Source organism: Chinchilla lanigera, unplaced genomic scaffold (assembly GCF_000276665.1).
Source record: "Chinchilla lanigera isolate Chin_1 unplaced genomic scaffold, ChiLan1.0 scaffold00033, whole genome shotgun sequence".
Taxonomy (NCBI): Eukaryota; Metazoa; Chordata; class Mammalia; order Rodentia; family Chinchillidae; genus Chinchilla; species Chinchilla lanigera.
Genome location: NW_004955434.1, coordinates 3,214,941 through 3,236,487, shown reverse-complemented (window position 1 = coordinate 3,236,487; position 21,547 = coordinate 3,214,941). Strand labels below are relative to the sequence as shown.

General features: G+C 39.2%; 1 protein-coding gene across 3 annotated transcripts in view; it reads left to right on the top strand.

The window, feature by feature from the left end:
* The window catches only part of LOC102030467 (chromosome unknown open reading frame, human C9orf135), a 74,743-nt gene that overhangs the window by 31,505 nt on the left and 21,691 nt on the right, over positions 1 to 21,547 (top strand). The window contains exons 3-5 of one of the 3 annotated variants that reach the window (XR_001234831.1): positions 8,326 to 8,444; positions 9,373 to 9,441; positions 19,643 to 19,768. Coding sequence is in view for 1 of the 3 variants with exons in the window: in XM_005388557.2 (XP_005388614.1) it covers positions 8,326 to 8,444; positions 9,373 to 9,441 (188 nt within the window). In the remaining 2 variants the exon portion in view is untranslated. Of the gene's footprint in view, positions 1 to 8,325; positions 8,445 to 9,372; positions 9,442 to 10,873; positions 11,298 to 19,642; positions 19,769 to 21,547 lie in introns of all 3 variants that reach the window. The other 2 variants (XR_001234830.1, XM_005388557.2) reach the window with 2 other exon arrangements.

The window sequence follows — 21,547 nt, the reverse complement described above, 5'->3', positions numbered from 1 at the left end:
CTATTCTGATGGTGCCTGAAGCTGGGGGAGCCATGGAGGATCTACGTCCAGAGGACGGCAGTAATTCAAGCCACTCAGGGTTCTCTGTTGTCTTATCAGTCTAAGCAATTATTGGTAATAACATTCCAAGTTGTAGAATTTTGTTTTGGTATTTTATTTGGACTTTATTGAGGTGCTACGTAACTACAGCTATATAACTTGAAATCTATGCAAACTAAAATGACCAGGAGTACTCCCATTATTGTTTCCTTAGTTCATGAAAGCCCTCACCCGAGGATTCTCAACAGCACCACCAAAGGGCCATCACAATGTCTTCTCTGCCTTTCTTGCATGCAAAACTGATATTAAAGTGAAAGCCACTGAGAGGCTAAAGAAAGGCCACGTGTAAGGAAGTAGTGTGTGTTGTATGCCTTAAACTTAAGTTCTTATAGGTAGAATCTGAAGAAGCTGAACTCATTGAAGAGGAGAGAATGATGGTCACCAAAAGCTGAGGGGACAGGAAGTGGAAAAGGATGGGGGAGAAATTTGTCAACTGGCACACAATTACAATTAGACAGGGATGCGCCTTGGAATTGTTCTGCACAGCACGAGGGCTATAGTTATCAATAATGTGTAGTGCAAAATGGTTAAAAGAGAGAATTGTAAATGTTCTCATTAGAAAGGATTGCTAAATATTTGAGATAATGGATAAGCTAATGAGCCTGATTGGATCACTGTACAATATATACACATATTGAAACATCACATCCTACCCTATAAATATATTCAATTGCTTGTATCAATTAAAAATAAATTAAAATTTTAAAAATGGAAAAGCTAAGGAGGCCTATATATGAGCTGTTTAAGTAGATAAAATATGACATTCAAAAATTAATGACCCTAAGAAAGAGATAAAAGAATATAATTATACTACATCTGATTAATTAGATTGTAATGAACTTAATTGGTTCAGATATTTTTCTTTGACGTAGTAGAATTGTAATTTGGCCAGCAAAAGCTTTCATGTCTAAGTACCTAAAATGGAGAGTGAGGATCAGATTTTTATAGACAGAACAGTTTTAAATGCCATGATAAATGAAAGATATGCAGGATGCTGAGCCAGAGCCCCTACTTGTTTCCTGTCTGCAGTCTCTGGACTTGGAGTTGCTGTCACCAGTTTGAGCATCCCTTCCTGGAACTACTTAGAATTGTCTTTTTCAGTATCAGCAGAATTGCCTCTGCTTTCCCATTTTAAGAATTTTAGTCCACAGAGTGAGCTTTGTGTATTTCTCCTGCATCTGTAGGTTTATTTATTCTAGCAAATATGTTCTCTGTCATTCCTAGGAACTTGGGACAGGGATGAGGGCGGGCCGAATTCAGTTGGGATCCCATCACTCTCCTTCGCTGTTCCAATTTTACATCAGCAATCATGCCCCAGTTTAACTCTTAGAGAAACTAGATTTTAATTTTTTATAAGTATTAATTTGCTTCAGCAGGTATAACTGTTATGTTGAAAAAATGGGACTTAAATGTTGTAATTATGGGTTTAAATGCACGTGTGCATGTGCACATGTGTGCGCACACACACACACACACACAAACACACACCTACATTCTTTACCTCCACTTCCTATTTTCCTTGCTTTACAGAGTTAGTTCTTTCTTTATGCTTGGATAAAGACTTGCACAGATATGATAACTTTATGGTCCCTCTCAGATTAAAAAACGTCTGTTGGTCACATGTCGGTAATTAAAATATCTCACTGCAGTGATGAATTTAATTTAAGGTAAAAGCTTTCTCCTCCCCTAGCTATTGCCTACTTCAGGCTGGGGGCTTCTGCAGAGGGAGGTAGGGGGTGAGGGATGAGATGAGATTGGTTGAATTTCTGTCTCTCCATTTGCTCTGCTCTTCTGTTTCTTCTGCTAGTAGGACAAGGTAACTGGAAAGCCTTTTTGTGATTATTTGACTATGATTAATTACTTAATCAAGACAATTTTGTGACAAAAAATGGTTTTGTTTTCTGAGAGTGATCAGAAAAAAATGAGGCTTGTCCAATATTTATTTCTTCTGGGGACAGGAAAATAACTACCCTATAAAAGCTTGCTTGAACAAGTAGTGTGTGTGTGGGGTTAAACTATTTGATTATACTTTATGAGTCCCATTTGATCATAATAATGATGGTTATATTGGGGACCTCTCTGAGATCCTTTAGAATCTACATGGCACTACTGAGTTAAGCTAATTGTGAAAAAATAAACATGATTTCCAGGGGCAAAACTGTTCCTCAGAAATAAGAATTGCCATTTGATGGTTTTTTAAAAGTAAAGACTTTTAACAAAGCCTTAGTGTTACCTGTTCTTCATCATGATGTTTTGGGAATGATGCTCAAATGCTATCCTTGGTAGGCAGAATACTATATGACAGGCTAAAATAAGACTCTGCCTCCTGACTGCAGATCTAAGATCTTTAACTTTATTCCAAGTGAATTGCCAAATCACTCGTGTAGAACTTGTAAAGCTTTGGGAAGTAACTGTTTTTGAACTTCTTGACCTTATTCACTTTGAAGATGTAAAGATAAACCAACCAAAAGGATGGATGGAATTGAAAAGACCTGGACAAAAGTGTAGAATGTAAAGGAATCATGGAGGGGGAGAGAGTGAGAAGAAATAAGAAGGAGAAAGAAGGAGGAGGAGGAGAAGAAGAGAGAAGGAGAAGGAGAAGGAGGGGAGAGGGAAGGAAGAGAAGAAGAGGGAAGAAGAAAGAGGGAAGAAGATAGAAGAGAAGAGGGAAAAGGGGAGATGGGAGAGAAGAGAGGAAAGAGAGAGGAGAGGAAATCATTGTGCTCTTGCTTTCAAAGGATAGGAGATGGGAAGTGTGTGTCCTTCACTCCAGACCTTATGAATTACAGCCTCATAGTGGGGGACTTGGCTGAGGAGTGAATGGTTAAACTCCAGAACAAAAGCACACAGGCTCTGTGAGAAATGTATGGTTTAACAACAAGAAGTTTAGGTTAGTGAAGCATGTTGTGTCTGGCTGTTTTCCTTTCCCTTTGCCCAAGCAAAACTACTTAGCCTGGAGACAGATCCTTGCCCAAAATGCTTTTCTTCTACTTTTTCCACTTACACAGATATTCTAATTAAAAGCTGGAAGGTACTTGGCTTTGGGTCTTCTCCTGAGAGTCTCCCTAATGTTAGGGGCTCTCAGTTGAGATGGGCCTCTGGGCCCTGTAGATGAATGAACTAAATCACATCTCTGAGTAATCATTCATTCTCTATGCTGCCCACTACAACACTTGTACACTACTTGCACACTTGCTTGCACACTACAACAATGCATGGATACCACCTAGGAAACTTGAAGTATGTCCTGGAGGCTGATCTAGGGCAGTGGTGGCAAACCTATGGTGTATGTGCTGCAATGCGCTGTTTGTATCACGGAAAGCTCTAAAGGGTTTGCCATCATCAATCTATGATCTCATTCACATTAAAGATAACAAGCCAGAGGGGTCCAGAAGTAGCCTATGGCATCACAGGGAAAACTTGACCTGGGAAATACCTGTACTTCCTTCAAAATAGGTCAGAGGAAGATGCTTCCTGGAGGTCTTATCAGAAACCCGAGGAAGACTTGTCGGTTGAGGATCATCTAAAATGAATCTTACCAAGATTCTGCTAGGGGATAAGTCATACTCTGTGAAAAGACGCTGGTTACCCTCTAAACATGTAACTTCAGAGGAAATTATCAGTGACCTCCTCATTCTCTGTATCCATTATCCAAGTTATATGTTTACTAGGATTCCTTAAAAATACATCAGGGGCATTTATTCTGGAAGTTTGGAAATTGGAACTTAAAAAATTTGGTACTCAAGAAAAAAGAAATTAAGAATAATATTATGAAATGAGCTTCCTGAATACATTTTTTATTATTCTTTGACTATTCTATTACTTGACTATTCTATTATTCTTTGATATTTTTTATTATTCTTTGACTCAAGATAGATTTTATTATGCAAATTAAATGGAAATTTTAATGACTATTCTTCAAGTTTGTACTGTCAATTTGGCTTTTGCATGCACCACATTGCAAATCTTCAGTTTATAATATATATGAAACCCAAAAGACTTTTAAACATATGGAAGTACTCTTATGAATTACCCATGCTTATGTCAGGTTATGAACATTTTAACACCAACATGATTTTTTACATTAAAATGTGGATTGGGTTTGTCTACATGCACGAGAAACCAGAAATCAACAGAGGCTGTTCACATAAGATTTTATTCTTCCATGTAGAAAGTCTGGAGGATAGTGGGCCAGGGCTGGCACAGAAATTCCACAGATTGTCACAAGAGACCTACTTCTTCCATCTTTCTGCTCTGACATTCCTTGGATAGCATTCAAGATGGCTCCTGGAATCCAGTCATTCTGCTCACATTTATGCAGCAGGAAAAGGAAAAGAAAAGAAAGGATTATTCAGAGCCTGTAAGTACTACTACTCATGCTCCATCATCCAGTCCAGTCACATCATATCTAAGTATCAGGGAGGCTGGAAAGCACAGTCTGCAACTTTCTGTGGTTAGCTAAAATGGGATTCCATTACTGATGAGGAAAGAAGGCCTAACGTTGGGGAATAACACTTGAGTGTGATACTGGAAACACACATTATGAGGGACAGCTTCTCTTGGACTCTTGGCTCCACTACTTACTAGGTTGTGGCTTTGCTAGAGTCATAAAACTTTCCTTCTCTTTTATTCCCTCATGTGTGAAGTGAGAATAGCAGAGCTGTAATGAGCACTTAGTGTGAAGACTCTTAGAACTGCGTCTGGACAATGCTACTGTTGTTACCATTATCCCTACAATGTATTATAATTCACCGAGCCACAGCCAGTATATACAGCCTTTGAGGTTTTTCACTACTCCAGCTCTAATTATTTATCAGGTTTTCATCACTACAACAAAATACTAGAGACACTTAATTTTTTAAAAAATCGTTTATTAGATCACAGTTTTGGAGGCTGAAAGTTCACACAGAATAGCACAGGCAGTGGTGAGGGCCCCATGGAAGACAGTGCCACAGCATGTGGGGGGATAACTAGAGGGTGAGGCTGGAAGCACAGAGAACTGGGTGGGTCCAGGCTTGATCCTTGTAAGCCAATGTTCTCTCAAGATCTGCCGAGATGTTGCAAGAGAACTACCTCACACTCCTAGTGACCTAAGGACCTCTCTCTAAACCCCACACTTTATAGGCTCCATAGCACCTCCCAGTACCACCATCCTGGAAACGAATCTTCCAACAATATGAACTTTTGCAGGGGGGTACAATTAAGCCATATGCAAAGTGCAGCGCCTTACAACCTAGCATGATGTCTGGTGCTTTGTAGATATCGATGGATAGATAAATGGATGAACCAGATTGATTGTGTTTTAAATAACAGATCTGCTTTCTGGCTGGTTCACCTGTGCACTAATCCCTTTCAGCTTCAGTTTCCCCACCCCTAAAATGGAAATAAATTATGTTGTGTATTTTTCCTTTGCCTTTCCAGATCTACTTTCTACCCTTCTCAGCCAAGTGCTGGATTGCATCCATAAGCTTCCTTGCCCCCTGTTGCCCCACTGGGTTTGGCCCAAGGCAGGGACTGGCAGGTGATCAGGGGTGGGAGGAAAGTGAGTGTGGCCATTTATTCTTGTGGCTTCCTCTTTGTTAGGTCAAAGTTTGGTGACAGAAGTGTAACTTTGTTCTAAAAGCCACAGCTGTCAGGTGATGCTCTATGGTTCTAGGTTTTTCTGGACTCCATCAACTGCTCTCACCTAAGGCTCTTCACTAATGCTATCATCAAGGTATTTTAGCATTGTTGATTTTGGTAATGCTTGCCATATTTTTATAAACAGATTATTAAATTCCCCTAAGTTGCCCATTGGATTGTTTTTCCTTCTGAGATCATGATTGATGCACAACATTCATATGAAATAATGCACACAAAGCACTTAATACAGGGTCTAGCACAGAATAACTACTCAATCAGCTTAAGGTCCACAAATGCTATTATTATCTGTGTCTTTTATTTCTCATTATTTCATATTTGGCCATATCTTTGCATCATATAATTTTTAGAGGGCTGGTGGCTTTAGTGTTCTACTGCTGAAAAGATCAAAACATATCCAAGGTTAATCTTTAAAATCTTATAGCTTTAAACAAAATAGGGGTTCTAATTTTCCTAAAAATATACCTTTTTCTTTGTTGTTAAAGTATGAGACTCACTGTTGTTCTCTACCATGGAGTTGTGAGCTGGGAAACCTAAAAAGAAGAGTAATTGAGCGAATGCGACGTGGAGCAAAGCTCGGAATTTGGATAGGAGGCTGGTGACTTAGGAGGTTGAAATCTTAGCAATCCGTGGTCAGAGAAACCAAAAATCTAGAGAGCTGTGGTATAAGCCAGGGGACCAAGACCAGAGACTATATTGAGCTCCTTTTAAGGAAAGTAGGATCACGGTTATCGTTGAGCCTTTTTACTAATTCAAAATGAGCCAAAGGTCTTTTTCTATAGCTATGATGCTCTTGCAGTTGAAGTCTCCAGGTCTGTAAAGAGTGGTCATTCTTCTTCTTTGTTTGTTTTAATCCAGTGGGATTAAGTTGTTCTGAGGCTTCAGTGGTTATCTTAGGGGAATCTAGTCTTCAGTTTCAGGGAAAATGATGAGCTTTCTTGGTGGTGAGTCGTGGTTCTCTGCTCTAAATCACCAGATTCATGATTGCCTAGATTTATTTTTAAGGTGGAAATGTTGAATACATTTTTGTTTACCTGTGATGTTTGTTATAGTTTGAGGTTTTGCAAGGGGAGCAATATAATACAGGACACATATTTCATAAGATTATTTATAATAGTCATCCAAAGAGTCATATACAAAGAGAGTGCAGGAAATCTGTCCACGCACTACAACCAAAGAATCTAGCTGAGGGCCTGGATATCACAGTAATATCCTTCATGAGTCCTCTGAAGACCTAGAGCCCATAACAATGCCTCCCATCAGTCCAGCTGGAGGCCTAGAATCCAGGACAATGTCTCATGCAGGCCTGTTACATGGATCTGTGCTGGGAAGGCCCAAAGGTCAGAGGAAGCTAGAAAGTATGTGCCACTGGGATGAAGGATCTGTGCTAGCAGGCCGAGGGATCTGCGCTGGAGCCAGGAAGCAACACTCAAAGTAAGAACCAGAGCTCCCTCAAAAAGTACCATAGCCATCCTTAGAACAATGAAGTCCTGAGCTCCACTGATGATGTTAAGAGCCAAGTTCCCATCAGGAAAGCCAACACATCAAGTTTCTCCAGGAGACTGAGCAGTGCACCATCTTCCCCTCTGGAGCCAGGAAGTGATGCTCAAAGTGAGGGCCAGGGGTCCCCCAAAGTGAACCGTAGCCATTCTCAGTGACTACAAGTTCTTGAGCTCCTCCTCCTCTGAAAAGAACAGCCAAGTTCATCAGGAAAGCCAGCATGACAAGGTCCTCCAGTAGAATAGCCCAAGAGAAGCAGCAGCTCCCTAACAGCTTCCCAACAGCTTCTACTAGGTCCCAACAGCCTCCGTTCTTCTTCTACAGTTCTACCTCATGCTGCTGGCAATAATCCTCAGGTGGGCCTCCCACACCCAGCACTACGCTGGTTCAATTCACCTGGGTGTTACAAGTTGACCACCAGTTGTCAATCCACCACAATGTTTCTGTCATTGGTTTGAACATATCTCACAATTCTCAGATTATCTCTCATGGTAATAATTGCTTACCAATTCACTGAATTATTCTTATAATAGAGAATGAATAAAATGATGATGATAATAATAAAATCTTTTTTAATTTACAAAGTGAGTGCTACAAATGTTTTCTTACTTAGAGAAGTAAAAATAACCCAATCCTGAGAAGAATAAAGATAGTGATAAAAAGTATGTAGAGTATTTAGTTGATGAAATGAAGCATTTTTCTGTTTTATAGAGATAATTAATTTGATTTTTATTTTCCAGCAACAATACAGTAAAGAATTGCTATTTTTAGATATTTATGTTGAAATAGTTGATGGTGATGGGATAAATTTTTTTTTTTCAGTACAGAAGATTGAACCCAGGGCTTTTGGACTGGGCTCTACATCCAGCCCTTTTTAATTTTTTTCTTATTTTGAGACAGGGTCTCTCCCTAAGTCATTGAGTTGCCTATGCTGAGATCAGGCTTGTGATCCAGAGATATCAGTTATTTTTAAATGTCAACTGGAGTCAACAATCAAATGCAGAACCTACTTCACTGGGAGTATATTTTACTAACTAACCATTTGGGTGATTAATTTTTCTTATATGTGCTTTCTATTTTTTTCAGATTTGGATATCAGAAACACATGAACAGATGTCACGAGTTTTTTTAAAAAGAGAATTTGCTGAAATAAAGAGCAAGGCCTTATTAAATGAGGACACACTGTGCTCTGGGATTATTGAAAGGTGTTAGACTCTTCTCTCACTTACAGAATATGCACATGTGGAAAGGGCTTCATCAGTAGGAAGAGGGATAAGAGACCCCAACTGCACATCGAGTGCTTTTGTCTCCAGTGTTCACGCTCTATGCTAAAGCTGCTCCCTCTGTTTGGAATTCCTTTTCCCTCAATTGCTCACCAGAGAACACTTCACTTATTCTGGATCCTTCTAGAAATCTTACTTCTCCTTTATACATTATTCTGGCCTAGGGTTCTCACTATCTAGGTTTGAACCTCACTTCATCAACTTACTTGCAAAAGTGTTCATTTCCTAGGGTTGGTGTGAAGTTTAAATGAAAGAAAATATGAAATGTCCCTAGAGGTCTTGCCTGAAATACAGTAAGGATTAGGCAAATTGTCATTAATCAGAATCAAATCCTCTGGTATGCTTGCTGTCTGTGTATTTTATGTCCTACTTAACAGTTGGACTTGTTTCTTTGTTTTTTGTACCCAGAATCAAACTCAGGACCTTTCACTTGCCAGGCAGAGGCTCATGCCACTGGGCCATATCCTCGGCCCCTAACAGTCTGACTTGAATTCAGTTGTCTATGTGAATATTTTTCCCCAGAGAGTTCCTTGAGGGTAAAGACTGTCTCTTAGTCACATCTGACTAAGAGGTATAGTCCTGTGCCCTGGCACAGTGCGTCTGCATAGAAGTGCATGACATACACTTTGTCTGATGTTGTCGTTGCTGGGAAATGAAGTAAAAGTAAGAGAGTGCTAAAAATCCATTTTACTTGTTGGTACATTTTATTCCACAAAGTGTATAAATGTTACAAGCATAAAAACTCTTAGAAACAGTCACAAAATTCAGCTCCAAAGTAGGTTTGTATGACTTTGAAAGTTTATATATGGCAGTCTGACATGTTTTCTAAAAATTGTTGTCACGTCTATAGGGACACTGGATTACCCGCCACGGGCTTTGGGGCGGTCTTTACCAGACATCCACCAGATCGGGACAAAATGTAAGTAGTTCTTAAATTGCTGCAGATTGCACAAAATGTTTATTGATTCAGGAGGTTTGTTGGAAAGGTTGAAAGCATACACTTTATATGATGCCTTGTGCTTTCCTTTAAGGAGAGATTTCTGTCCATCAGGAGCTATAGGATTAATAATAATAGTAACACTAAAACAGTCAATCCACACTAATTGTATATTCTATGCTTATGAATTGTCCTATGCTCTAAAATTCATTTGTAACTTCTGAATGAGTATCTCTGCTGATGTGCTATTTGAAGACCTAGCCAAAAATGTTAAATCACTTGATCTGCAAACTTTTAGCTGGGATCAAAAAAGAAGCTGATCTGCTTCTCATTTCAGCTCTTGTACTATAAACAACTGTCTTTTTCACAGTCTCTTTAGTGCCGTGTTTTTCTAACTTTCATGCTTTTCAGTAATTGCTAAAGTGTCCCCCAAGCCTAGTGCTGTGCTGTGCTCTTTAAAGAAAATACCTCTGTTAGATAAATTCCATTCAGGAAAGAGGTATAATTAGCAGTGAGTTCAATGTTAGTGAATAAAAAAATAGTCTAAATAAAATGTCTTTAAATGGACATATACTTAGCATAAGTTTATATATTGATTCCCTTAGTGATATGTTATTACCAGGGTTTGGTAGGACACAAAAAAGTGTTTCTTTTGTGTCCAAAAAACTAGGACACAAAAAAAGCGTTTCTGTCCACTTTACCAAACATTACCGTGAAAAATGAAAATTGACCAAACAGCAAGAGATTAACAGTTTTACTAATAAAAGTATTATATTTATTTTGGGGGACAGTATAAATTGTTACTACAAAAAATTTTTTATACACCAATCTTTCTAAGGAACTTTCATGAGGGATAGATAAGTGGTGTGGAAATATACGTATAAGCGTGGTATAAGTTTTGGGTTACACATTACAGGATTATTGGGAAGATTAAGTACTTTAATACACATAAAACATTTGGAATGGTAGTTGATGCCTACTTAGTAATTGCTTTACTGTACTTTTGGTGAACTCTTTCAGGCTATAAACTCAAGTGTCTTTTCTTGATTTATTTAACTTATCTCACCTTGGCTTATCTTGTTTATTCTGTTATCTCTTTTGAAAATCATTTATTTGGAAGTTTGGTCACCTGGCCTGGTCATCTAATTTTCTTCTCACTCTCCTTTAATGTGTCCTTTCTTTTCTGTTACTTCAACCCTACTATTGAATTGTCTTCTGAATATACTGTTTGTTTCCAAATTATTCTGTTGTTATTTGTTTCTTGTTAGGTTTTATGACCATAATATCTTCTCTTACCCATCTGGATGTATTAAACATAGTTTATTTTTAAAAATTTCTTCCTCATGCATAGTCTGTTACTCCAAGATGCTTTGTCTTTGTTTCTCATTTGTATGTCATCTCTCTTCCACATTAGAGGCATTTTCCTCTGGTGGCTGGTGATCAACGCTCACTTTCCTGTTTATGGTTGAGAGGAGATGGAGTTTGGAGCCTGTGAGTGAGGCTTGTTGGCTGGGAGCTTCACTGGAGGAATCTAGATGGGGCATTTTTCAAAGCAGTTCAAAGGTCAGAATTGCAGTCTTTTCTCTGTGATGAATCAGACTCCCACAGTGACACCCTGAGTCTCCCATCTGAAGAGAAAAAGGCTGGTGCTGTTATGAGCTCGGGACTGAGGGAATCTTCCCAAAGAGGAGATAGAGACCTCAGCTTGCCTCTACACACAGAGTACTTTCTTGACCCATCGTGGAAAAGAACTGCAGGACTCATCAGTAAAAGCCATATGCATATTTACTAGCACAGTCAAAGAAGTACACACTCAGAAGAGTGCAGGTGCTCAAAGGGTGAGTGGCATTACGGCCTGGGCTTGGGGATATTTACATATTTGGGTGTGTGAAAATCTGTGGACCATTTGAATCTATAGAAATTGAGACAATGTATAGGGGTAAGGCAAGGAACGGCTCATTGTATAGGCTTATTGTCTCTTTTAAGACTCAGGGATTTTGGAGATAAGTTTCTCTGGAAAAGAAATAAAATGGTATTACAGCCTTGGGTAGCTTTGAGTGTTTCTTGAAGCTACAGAATCTTAAAAGTATAATTTTAAAATCATGCTCTTTGCTTGTCTTCTTTCTGCCTATCTTTATTTCTATCCTACCTCAGTTCTTGTGGTCTTTCAGTGAAGGACAGTTGTGCTGGGACATCAACACTAAGCTTTCACTGTCTTGAGTCAGAGAATTGTGTTATTAACCAAAGACTTTCTCCTTTGCCCTTTTGAGAATGAGTTCCAGCCTCCTCCTGGAGAAGGTGAGGGGCATTTGCCCAGCAGAGGGCAGCAGGGGTCCCCCTGGTGCTCTGACCTTGATCTCCCATAGCAACCCCCCATCCTCCTTTGCAGACTTGGGTTCAGTTTTCTGCTAACCCAGAGGCCACTTGCCAATCTTTTTGTTAAGCTCCAAAACTTTCTCTTGTCTTTTGTGTTCTCTGTTCTTGTGAGTTTTTAATTTTAAGAAAAGACTCCATGTGGTTGTTCTGGAATATTTGAGGAAACAAGATTCAAAGTGTTTGTTGAGTCTTAACTCTGAAGTCATGGAGTCTCACCTAATATTCCACCTCTTCCAGAGGACTTCTCCATTCTTATTGTCACCCTGATTCTCATGACTTACCTGAACCTTTCCTTGTGGGTGTCCATAGCGTGGTGCTGCTTTTATCTTAACAGGATTCAGCTTGTTAATACTGGCTCACATTCTTTCCTTTCCTACTAAATTTTACATTCTGAAGAGTAAGACTGTCACAGATCCATCCTCAGCATCTAATGGAAAGCCTGACCTATAGTAGGTGCACCATAGTCATATCTTGAATGAATAAGTTAATTGTTTCTGATGTTGAACATCCAATTGTAATGGAAGGGGTGTGTCTAATTCCTGTCTTGCTTGATTTGGGGAGTCAAGGCCTGCAGAAGCAAAAATTGTTCTTAATTCTATTTTGGTAAATGCAATTAGAAGACATGGCCTTTTAGAAAATCAGCCCTATTAGTTTGAACTGCTGGAATTGCTTGTTTGTATTATTTGATTAATGAGTATTAGCAAGGAAGTAAATACATGAGCACCTTCAACTGTCCTCATTAGCTCTATATGTGATTCTTCCCATCCATTAATATAACTAATGATGGAACATTCTGTACAATAGAATGCAATGGTGGTTTGAAATCTGCTCTCTTGAATATTAAATATTTTTTTGCTTCCTGCCAACTGTACAGCTGTGGAAGTTAAATGTCAACTTTAAAAGGCAGTGAATAAGAATGAGTTTGCTCAATGGACCAAAATAATGTGCTTCAACTTATAAAAGAAAAGCTGTAATCACAATGTAAATTTAAACTTTAGGTTACCTCTTAAGGAAAAAAAAAAAACAAAGTTATAGCTTTGTAATTAAGACCACATTAGTCCAATGCACTTATAATTTTTAGGTGACATCTACAGTGTTGTACTGGCATTTGCTTGTCCTTTTTTCCTAACTCAACCTGTGGTCAACTTACTTCACTTTGGACCAATACGAAGAAGACGCCACACTTTTCCTGCATAAAATGGTAGCAAACGTCTCAGTGAAATGTATTGAAAATCAGAACTAGAATGTCTGATACCACTGAACTTCTACTCCTGACTTTAGAGAAAAGGGCTCTGTGAATAACTTTTCTCCTTATGCCACAGACTGAGATAAATGGAAAAAAGTTGTCACATGGGGAAGAGGTAGGTAGAACCTAAAAATAATATCAATGACTTAGACTTTTCAAATGCAATCTTTAGACTTTGAAGGTAGATTGAGCTCATGGAGAGCCAGAGCTATTGTTTCCCTTGAGAGTCCGTCATGGTCCCATTAGTGAGTTTACAAGGAATTGACACTGGCCAGGGATGGCAGAGCTGAGAGTCAGGGAGCCCCAAAGATCTCGTAGGCACCTTGGTGCACCTTTGGTCTCTAACTGACATAGCTGCGTGGGTAAGGAGTTGTGATGTGCATTACTTTTACTACATGTATATAGATGATCAAGATATAAAAAGTAACAGGAGGCACATTTTCTTTAAGGCACATAGGGAAAATGATAGGCACTATAGCATAGTGAACAAGCTAATTTGAGAATCTTTCTGTGTTTTTCTGTCTGACCCTTCAGCATTCTGAGTAGGTAACTGAATTTGGAAGAATCCTTTTATGAGTCATAGAAAACTAACTCACTAATTGTCAGAGAGTCCCTGCATATCTGATTATCCAACACAGTCCTTTCATGATTTGTCCACAGGTCCACACAGTTGTAGCTAGTACATTTTAAGAAGTAAGATTTTCTGTACAAAAATACCTGGACTGTGTCTGCGACCATTAAACAAACAGCTAGGAAACAAAACAATACAACAAGCAACAATAAAAACCTATATTCAATTCAATTCTGAAAAAGAGATGCAACAATAAATATTATTTTATGTGAATGTCTTATTTCTCATTTGAATATACACATGTAAATTTACAAGGTCCTGGAATAAAGGTCTAAAGGAAAAATCAGGATTCTTTTTTAACTAGGGAAAACCCACTTCTGCACAGAGTAGGTATTAGCTGTGTGAGAAGCAGGACCAGAAGGCTGGGATCAGTTTGAGGACAATCCAGGAGTACTGAGCCCTGTGCACCCCGCGGAGGATAGAGGGATATCAAGGTAAGCCTCACACAAGCTCAGCCCTGATTACTGAATCTTGCCATTTTTACCTAACTTCACTGTCTCTTGGAGGTTGTCATTGGTATGGATTTGTTGGAATTTTATGGTAAATGTGTCTTATTTCTAGAACTCATTCAAACACTTGCATGATCCTTGTGGCAGGAGAAGAAAGAAACTAGTGGTGCTTTGGATCACTGGGTGGCTTCTGACATTGTGTGGTCTCCCAGAAAGAACACAGCAGGGGAAAATAGGGACCTAGGGTCTACTCTTGTGCCTGCATTAAACTCACGAGGTGACCCTGGGCTGGCTAATAACCCTCTCCAGACTCCAGTTGTTTCCATCTGGAAAGTGAGGTGATTGGACCAAATGATCTGTAAAGTCCTTTCCTGTGCTAAAATTTTATGGCTCTTAAAGAGAAAGACATCCATGATTGCATAAATAGGCAAATTAAATGAGGCCAGAAAGTAGTTCAGGCAGTTCAGTTTTCACTGCGGCAGAGAGTAGTTATCCGTATGTGTGAGCGGTCACTTCATGGTAGCAGTCGCCAGCTCAGGTCCTAGCTTAAATATTTTCACTTTATTCTCTCCTTGGAGCACTCAGCATCTGCAAAACCTCCCATGTTTTTCAGAAGCTAGGAATTGCACCTAAATTTCAAGAAGCTCTTTGCTTTTGTTTTGTTTTCTTTGTTTTCTCAAAACATAGTTGAGGACGTTTTCTTTCTGTTGTGCTTAGGCACTTGGGTGGTAGCCTGTCGGTGAAATATCACTCAGTTGCTGAACATTTTTCCAAAGTAAAAAAGTTTAAAAGAAGCCCTATGAGCTGGGTGTGGTGATGCTTGGGTATCGTCCCAGCACTTGGAATATTGAGGTTGGAGATTGTGAATTTGAGGTGAGCCTGGAATACATAGTGAGTTCAAAGGTTAAGAGCCAAAAGGGAAACAAGATTAAAACCTGAACTAAGATTAAAACCTGTCTTACACAACAACAGCAGGAACAAGAATATCATAAAAAATTGCCTTATGAGGATGATGAGGAGGATAAAAGGCCATGGCGAAGGATTCTCAGTCTGAATTTCTTCCTTCATTTTGCATGCTACTTCTTTTTTGTGTGTCTAGCTTTTTTCTATTAGGCAACATCCTCTCCTCCTCTCAATGTAATTCAGCTAGTCCATATGATGGGTAGGTGGATTCTGTTCTCCATTCTCACCTCCCCAAAAGCCCAAGTATTGGGAACAAGACCCAAGCCAGTTACACTAAGCTGGTAACTGGAGTTTGGGGGGAGATGCCCCTGCTCCAGCCTGCAAATTCAGAGCACAACTTCTTTCTAGGTGAGCATCCATTTATAAATGGAGCTACACCAAGGTGTAAAAAAAGACAATTCTAATGACATTTTCTTTAAAGGTAAGCTCATATATTCCTATCTTTTCTTGTTTGAATTTGAGTTGGGTTTCTAGAACTTATAATGGCAAAAGGCATACTGGTAAGATTGGAGCTCATCAGGTGCCAAGCACTATTCTTATTCTATACATATATTTTATTATGCTAATTCTTTATTCCATATGATGACTCTGGAAGTTGGTCCCATCATCGGCATGCTGACAAAAGTGAAACAGAGGCACGGAGAGGTCAAGAAACGTGACCAAAATCGCAGCTGGTACTTGGTAACGAGCTAGGAGTTCACTGTACTACTAGTTCATACTAGTATTTGTTGAGCTGAGACAGTTCAACACCAAAGCTCCTGATCTCAGATATTCTTCTACATTGCCTCCCTGAATATAATGGTAACTAGAACCCTGACACATACTTAAGGTCTCTGAACTTCATTTCATGGAGATAACTGTTACACTTCAGCAGCCCAGGTCCCAAGCATTGTATGCACATGAGAAGATGTTATGATGGTAATTGGCCTGTGTGATTATGGAGGCTAAGACGTCCTGCCATCTGCTGTCTGCAAGCTCAGAACCAAGGAATCCATCAGTGTAATTCTGTTAGCGTCTCATGGCCTTAGGGACAAGGGAGCAGATGGTGTCGCTCCCAGTCCAACTCTTGAGAAACATGAGAACTTAGGGGGTAGGGGCTGCTAACTAGAGCTTCAGTCTCAAAAGCACAGAAACTAGAAGCTGCCTGAGTTCAAGGGAAAATGGCGTCTGAGCTAAATAAGAAAGAGAATTTACCCTCCCTCTGCTTTTTTGGTTTATTTGAGCTCTCTGTGGATTGTATGATGCCATCCTGCGTGGGTGAAGCTGAGTTTCTTTACTCAGTTACAGGTTCAAATACTAATCTTTCTAGGTCTTCACAGACACACCCAGAAATTATGTTTTTCCAGTTTATGGTTTAGATCTAAGATGGCCCCCACAGCCTCATGTGTTTGGGGACATTATAGTTGACTCGCGGTTAGAGGCGAGGTGGGCTCTGGTGGGATGAGGCTGGTCATCGTGGGTGTGATCGGGAAGGGTGTGTTTCCATTTTGGCTCTTCCTTTGGCTCTTGGCTCCCTGCTGCCATGACACGAGCAGTTTTCCTCCACAGGACTGTTCCGCCATGCTGCTTCCGCCTGGAGCCGACTGACTAGGGACTAAATATTCTAAAAGCTGTGAGCCAGTTTCAGTTGCAGATGTCAAGTCTTGTGTCTCAGTGGTGAGGCAGGAACTAAGACAAACTGGGCATGTTGGCATACCCCTGTAATCCCAGCACTTGGGAGGCTGAGGCAGGAGGATTGCTGTGAGTTTGAGTCTGGGCAACATAGTGAGTTCAAGGCCAGCCTGAAGTATGCAGAGAGACCTCAAAACAACAACAACAACAACAAAAACGATGAAGACAGGCAGCTCCCTGGGTATCCCCTAGCCTAATCAAGTTGGCCCTTGAAATTAACCATCTTAGCACAGATCTTAGGACAACTGCTGACATCTACTTTCTAATTATTGGACCCCAGCTGGTGTGCCGTGAGAAGCCCAAGGCATGAATGGGTCACATGCAGGAGAACCAAGGCAGAGCCCTTGACAGCTCCAGCGGAGTCCCCTCACAATGGATAAAAGGCTGCCGGCTGTGTGAGTGAGTCATCTTATCTCGGACTCTCCTGCTCAGTCAAGCTCCTCCATGACTTCAGCTATAACAGAAAAACCGCCCCAGTGAGCCCAGTCATCACACAGAATGATCAGCAGTAATGAAATAATTGTTATTTTAAACTGGTAACTTCTAAGCCACAGTAATAGGTAATTGAAACAACCTTCATATCTTTAAATGCCATGTTTATATGGTTACTTCTTTGAATACTAGCCCTTTAGATATAGTTCTGTCATTGCTAATAATTAGAGATGTAAGCAGCTCAAATTCTGGAGACTGATGAAATAATAAAGCAATGTGATACAGTAATGAGCTCAAAGATGAATTAAAAGCTTAAAGTTCTAAAACTGAAATTCCTATGAGAAAATAAGGGGAAAAGCTCCTTGACATTGCCATGACAATAGTTTTTTAGAGTAGGACCTAAAAGTATAGGCAACAGAAGCAAACATAAACAGTAGTGTTACATCAAACTAAAAAACTTCTGTATAGCCAAGAAAAAAGATACCTCAGGTGGGAGAAATTATTAGCAAGTAATACATCTATTAAAGAGTAAATTTTCTCAATAGGTAAGGATTCATACAGTTTATACTTGATTTTAAAATAGGCAAAGAAGAATATCTTCCAAAGACGATATACAAATATCAAATAGCTTTCTGAAAAAGTACTTAACATCACTAATTAGCATAGAAATTTAACTCAAATATACAATGAGATATGACTGTATACCTGTTAGGATGACTATAAAAAAGACAGATAACACATGTTGACAAGGAGAAATTGGGAACATTTTCACTGTTGGTAGGAATATAAAGTGACAAAACCATTATGGAAGACAGTATTATAGTTCTTAAAAAATTAAAATTAGAACTACCATATGCTCCCACAGTTCCATTTCTGCACATATATCCAAGGGAAATTAAATCAGTATCTTGTAGAGATATGTGGACACCCACTTATATGGCAGGATAATTCACAATAGGCAAGATACGGAATCAACCTAAGCAATTGTGGTATACATATACAATGGAATATTAGTCAGCTTTAAAAAGGAAATCCTGCTACTTGTGACAACATGGATGAACCTAGAGAACAATATTTTAAGTGAAATAAAAAGAAAAGAAAATACTATATGATCTATTTATAAGTGGAGTTTAAAAAATTGGTTTCACAAAAGCAGAGAATAGAATGGTGGTTGCCAGAATGGAGTAAATGGGGTAATATTAGTAAAAGAATTCAAAGTTTTGAGCATATAGAATCAACAAGTTCTAGAAATGAAATGAATAGCACAAGGGCTGTGTTAATATTATGTTGTGTACTTGAAATTTTCTAAGAAAGTAAAGTTTAAGTACTTTCATTATGTGGGAAAGTGGGTATGTTCATGAGTTTGACTATAACATATATACATATATACACACACATATATATACACACACATATACCATATATATAGCATATGGTATTATGTGTTGATATATATATACATATATATATCATATCGTATATCATATATAGGTTTTACTTAAAACAGCGACAATCAGAAAACAAAGTCAGTGGTAAAGACTTTCAAAATATCATGATTGTGGAATTTATATTTAAGTCTGGTGTTTCTTTTTGTTCCATGTACATTAATGATGAGCCAGTATTACTCTTCATAATATTAAAAGTTTATGCAGTTGTCATAAAAATAGCATTATTTATAATTATTTAAAATGAAGTCTTTACTTGGTTCCAGTGAATAATAGTACTATCTTATGATACAGAGTTGGTTTTACAGGAATAAGGGCTTTTCAGAATTATGGAAATCTTTGCTGATGTCTATATTTAATTTGATTCCCTACTGTATAGTTAAATGATTATCTTAACATGTAAGCCTAATTTTATTATTTCAAATGACTTCTGAAAGATATCAAGCCTGAAAATATTGCATTTGTCCCATGTAAATTAGTTCTTTCAACATAGCTATTCAATGAGTGCCTACCCTGTCCTAGGAAAAGTTGGACTTTGAAAGTACAGAGACAAAGGGCACCACAAGCTCATTTGTCTAATGTGTAAGACGTAAGTCAATCAGTAATTAGGTATCGGTAAGGCATATACTTTACTGGAAATAACAAAAAACACAACCAGTTGCAGCTTGTATAAGTAAGGGATTTATTTGGTCACCTCACATGAACTGTAGCGGCAGGTGTCCAAGACTGGTGTGGCACCTAAACAATGTCATCAAAGGCTGAGGAGCTTTTGTCTTTCTTCTCTGCAAGCCGTATCAGTAGCATTCATTCTCATAGTATTAATATGGTTGCTGTGGCTCCAAACATGAATCTGTTCCAGAAAAGAAGTGAAAAAGTGAAGAGGTTAAAGGAAATCCTGCCCAGGATCCTTATCCTACATCTGCTGTGTGGGCTGTGGCATGGCTCCTCTTGACTATGTGATTATTTTCAGCTTCTAGGTAGAGGAAAGCAGGGAGAAGGAAGATTGGAATAGGTGTTCAGAGGACCCAGCTACCAGCCACAACATCATAGGGATGAAAATAGCATTCAAGGGAATCACATAGCTCTGCCGTGGAAGGTAAGGAAAGGCTTCCAGGTAGAAGTGACATTTGAACTGATATTAGGTGTGAGCTGGAGTCAGCCAGGTCAACAGGAGACCAGGACACCATGGGCAGGGGATAGAGAACACACAAAGGAGGGAAGGAGTGGGACCTTTGATGGGCATGGCTGGATCACAGAGTGTAAGTCCGTAGTGATGACAGCTAAAGGTGCAGGGGAGATAGAGTGTCTAAACAAGCAGGGTCTGAAAGCCATGTTAAACACTTTGGATTTGGCCAGGCAGGCAACATGAAAGTTTATTTTAGCAATGGGAAGGAATGATTGTATTTGTGGTAAGAAAGCAGCAAACAGATAATTAGGCAACTGAGACTTCGGTCAGGAAAGTAGTTCAAGCTTATCAAGGCATGACATAATGTGAGGGCCTGGCTTTAAGCAATAGCAGTGTTCAGGGAGAAGAGTGCAGGGTTGTGAAGCATTAGGAAAGAAATCTTGACACACTCGGTGGCTGGTTGCTTATGTGGGTAAAGAAGACTCCAGGCTTTTGGCGTAGGCGGTGGAAAGAAGACTTGAGCCCAAAAACCTGATCCAGTCTCAAATCTAACCTACATATCTAACTGGTTCCTCTGCCTCCAGTCTTTTCCTGGTTCATGTACTTACCACCCTGTAACATGAATAATTTCTTTAGAAAGCAGAGAACAATGTCCTTCCCCTGTTTAATTAACAGCAGTACAGTTTTCTTTTCTACCATGCTTGAAACTTACTATGTGTGTGACACGGCTAAAGCGTTTATCCCTGATTTCATTTAATTCTCACTGTTTAAGATAAATACTGCAGCTATCCTCAGTAAAAAGGACTCATAGGGGTGAAGCAACTTCCCAAAAGCCTCTCACATAGTAAGTTCTTGGCCTGCGTTTTTAATTGGTCTGGTCCATTTGACTGCAAAGCCTGTGTCATTAACCATTACATTGCACTGTGTTTTGTGCTTAAATGAATATGGTGCTGCCTATCCTTCAAAGGATTCTATCCATACAATACCCGTTATTCCATTCTTCTTAACAATCATACAAGGTTATTTGGGGTGAGTGTGTTCTTTAGTATATAAAGGAGGAAATCAAAACACAGAGATAATCAAGGAATCAGATTCATCAATTAAGCCATCATTTATTCTATAAATATTTATGGATCACTAATGAGAGGAATTCAGATGTGAAGTGTTCAAGAGACTTTTCCTAGGCTCTATGTCTGTTTAAGGACAAAGCAGAAACTAGCATTTGGGTGACACAGTTCTGTATTTTTGATGGGAAGGAAGGACTGCTTATAAAGAGGTTTGGCATCTTAGTAAGTGCTTGGTTTGGATCAAGAGCAACAGCAAATTCAAACTGTCCTCCAACTCACCTTTCCTCTCCACCTTTTACCCGGTAGCTTCTTAGAAATTCATTTCTAAAATGTAGGCTGCCATTTAGTAACTGTGGAAGAGCTATTAGATTTGATTTGTGATCTGTATTACTTCACTGAGAAAGTAGAAGAAGGAGGAAATGACAGGGGCATCTGTGTCAGTTGAATATAAGATTTTTTTTTTTTTAAATGTGGTTACTGTTAAGAATGAGATAGAATTTCCAGCAGTGCCCATATAGCCTTCCTCCTCTGTCCCTACAACATGAAGACTCTTGGGCCCTCTAGCATAGGCTCATCTAAATAATGGATGATATTCTATGGCGGCCCTTGAGCATGTTGCCACAGGTGATGGGGTCTCAGTATAGGTTTCCAGGTTTTTGTGTACCATAAACCAAGAATCAGA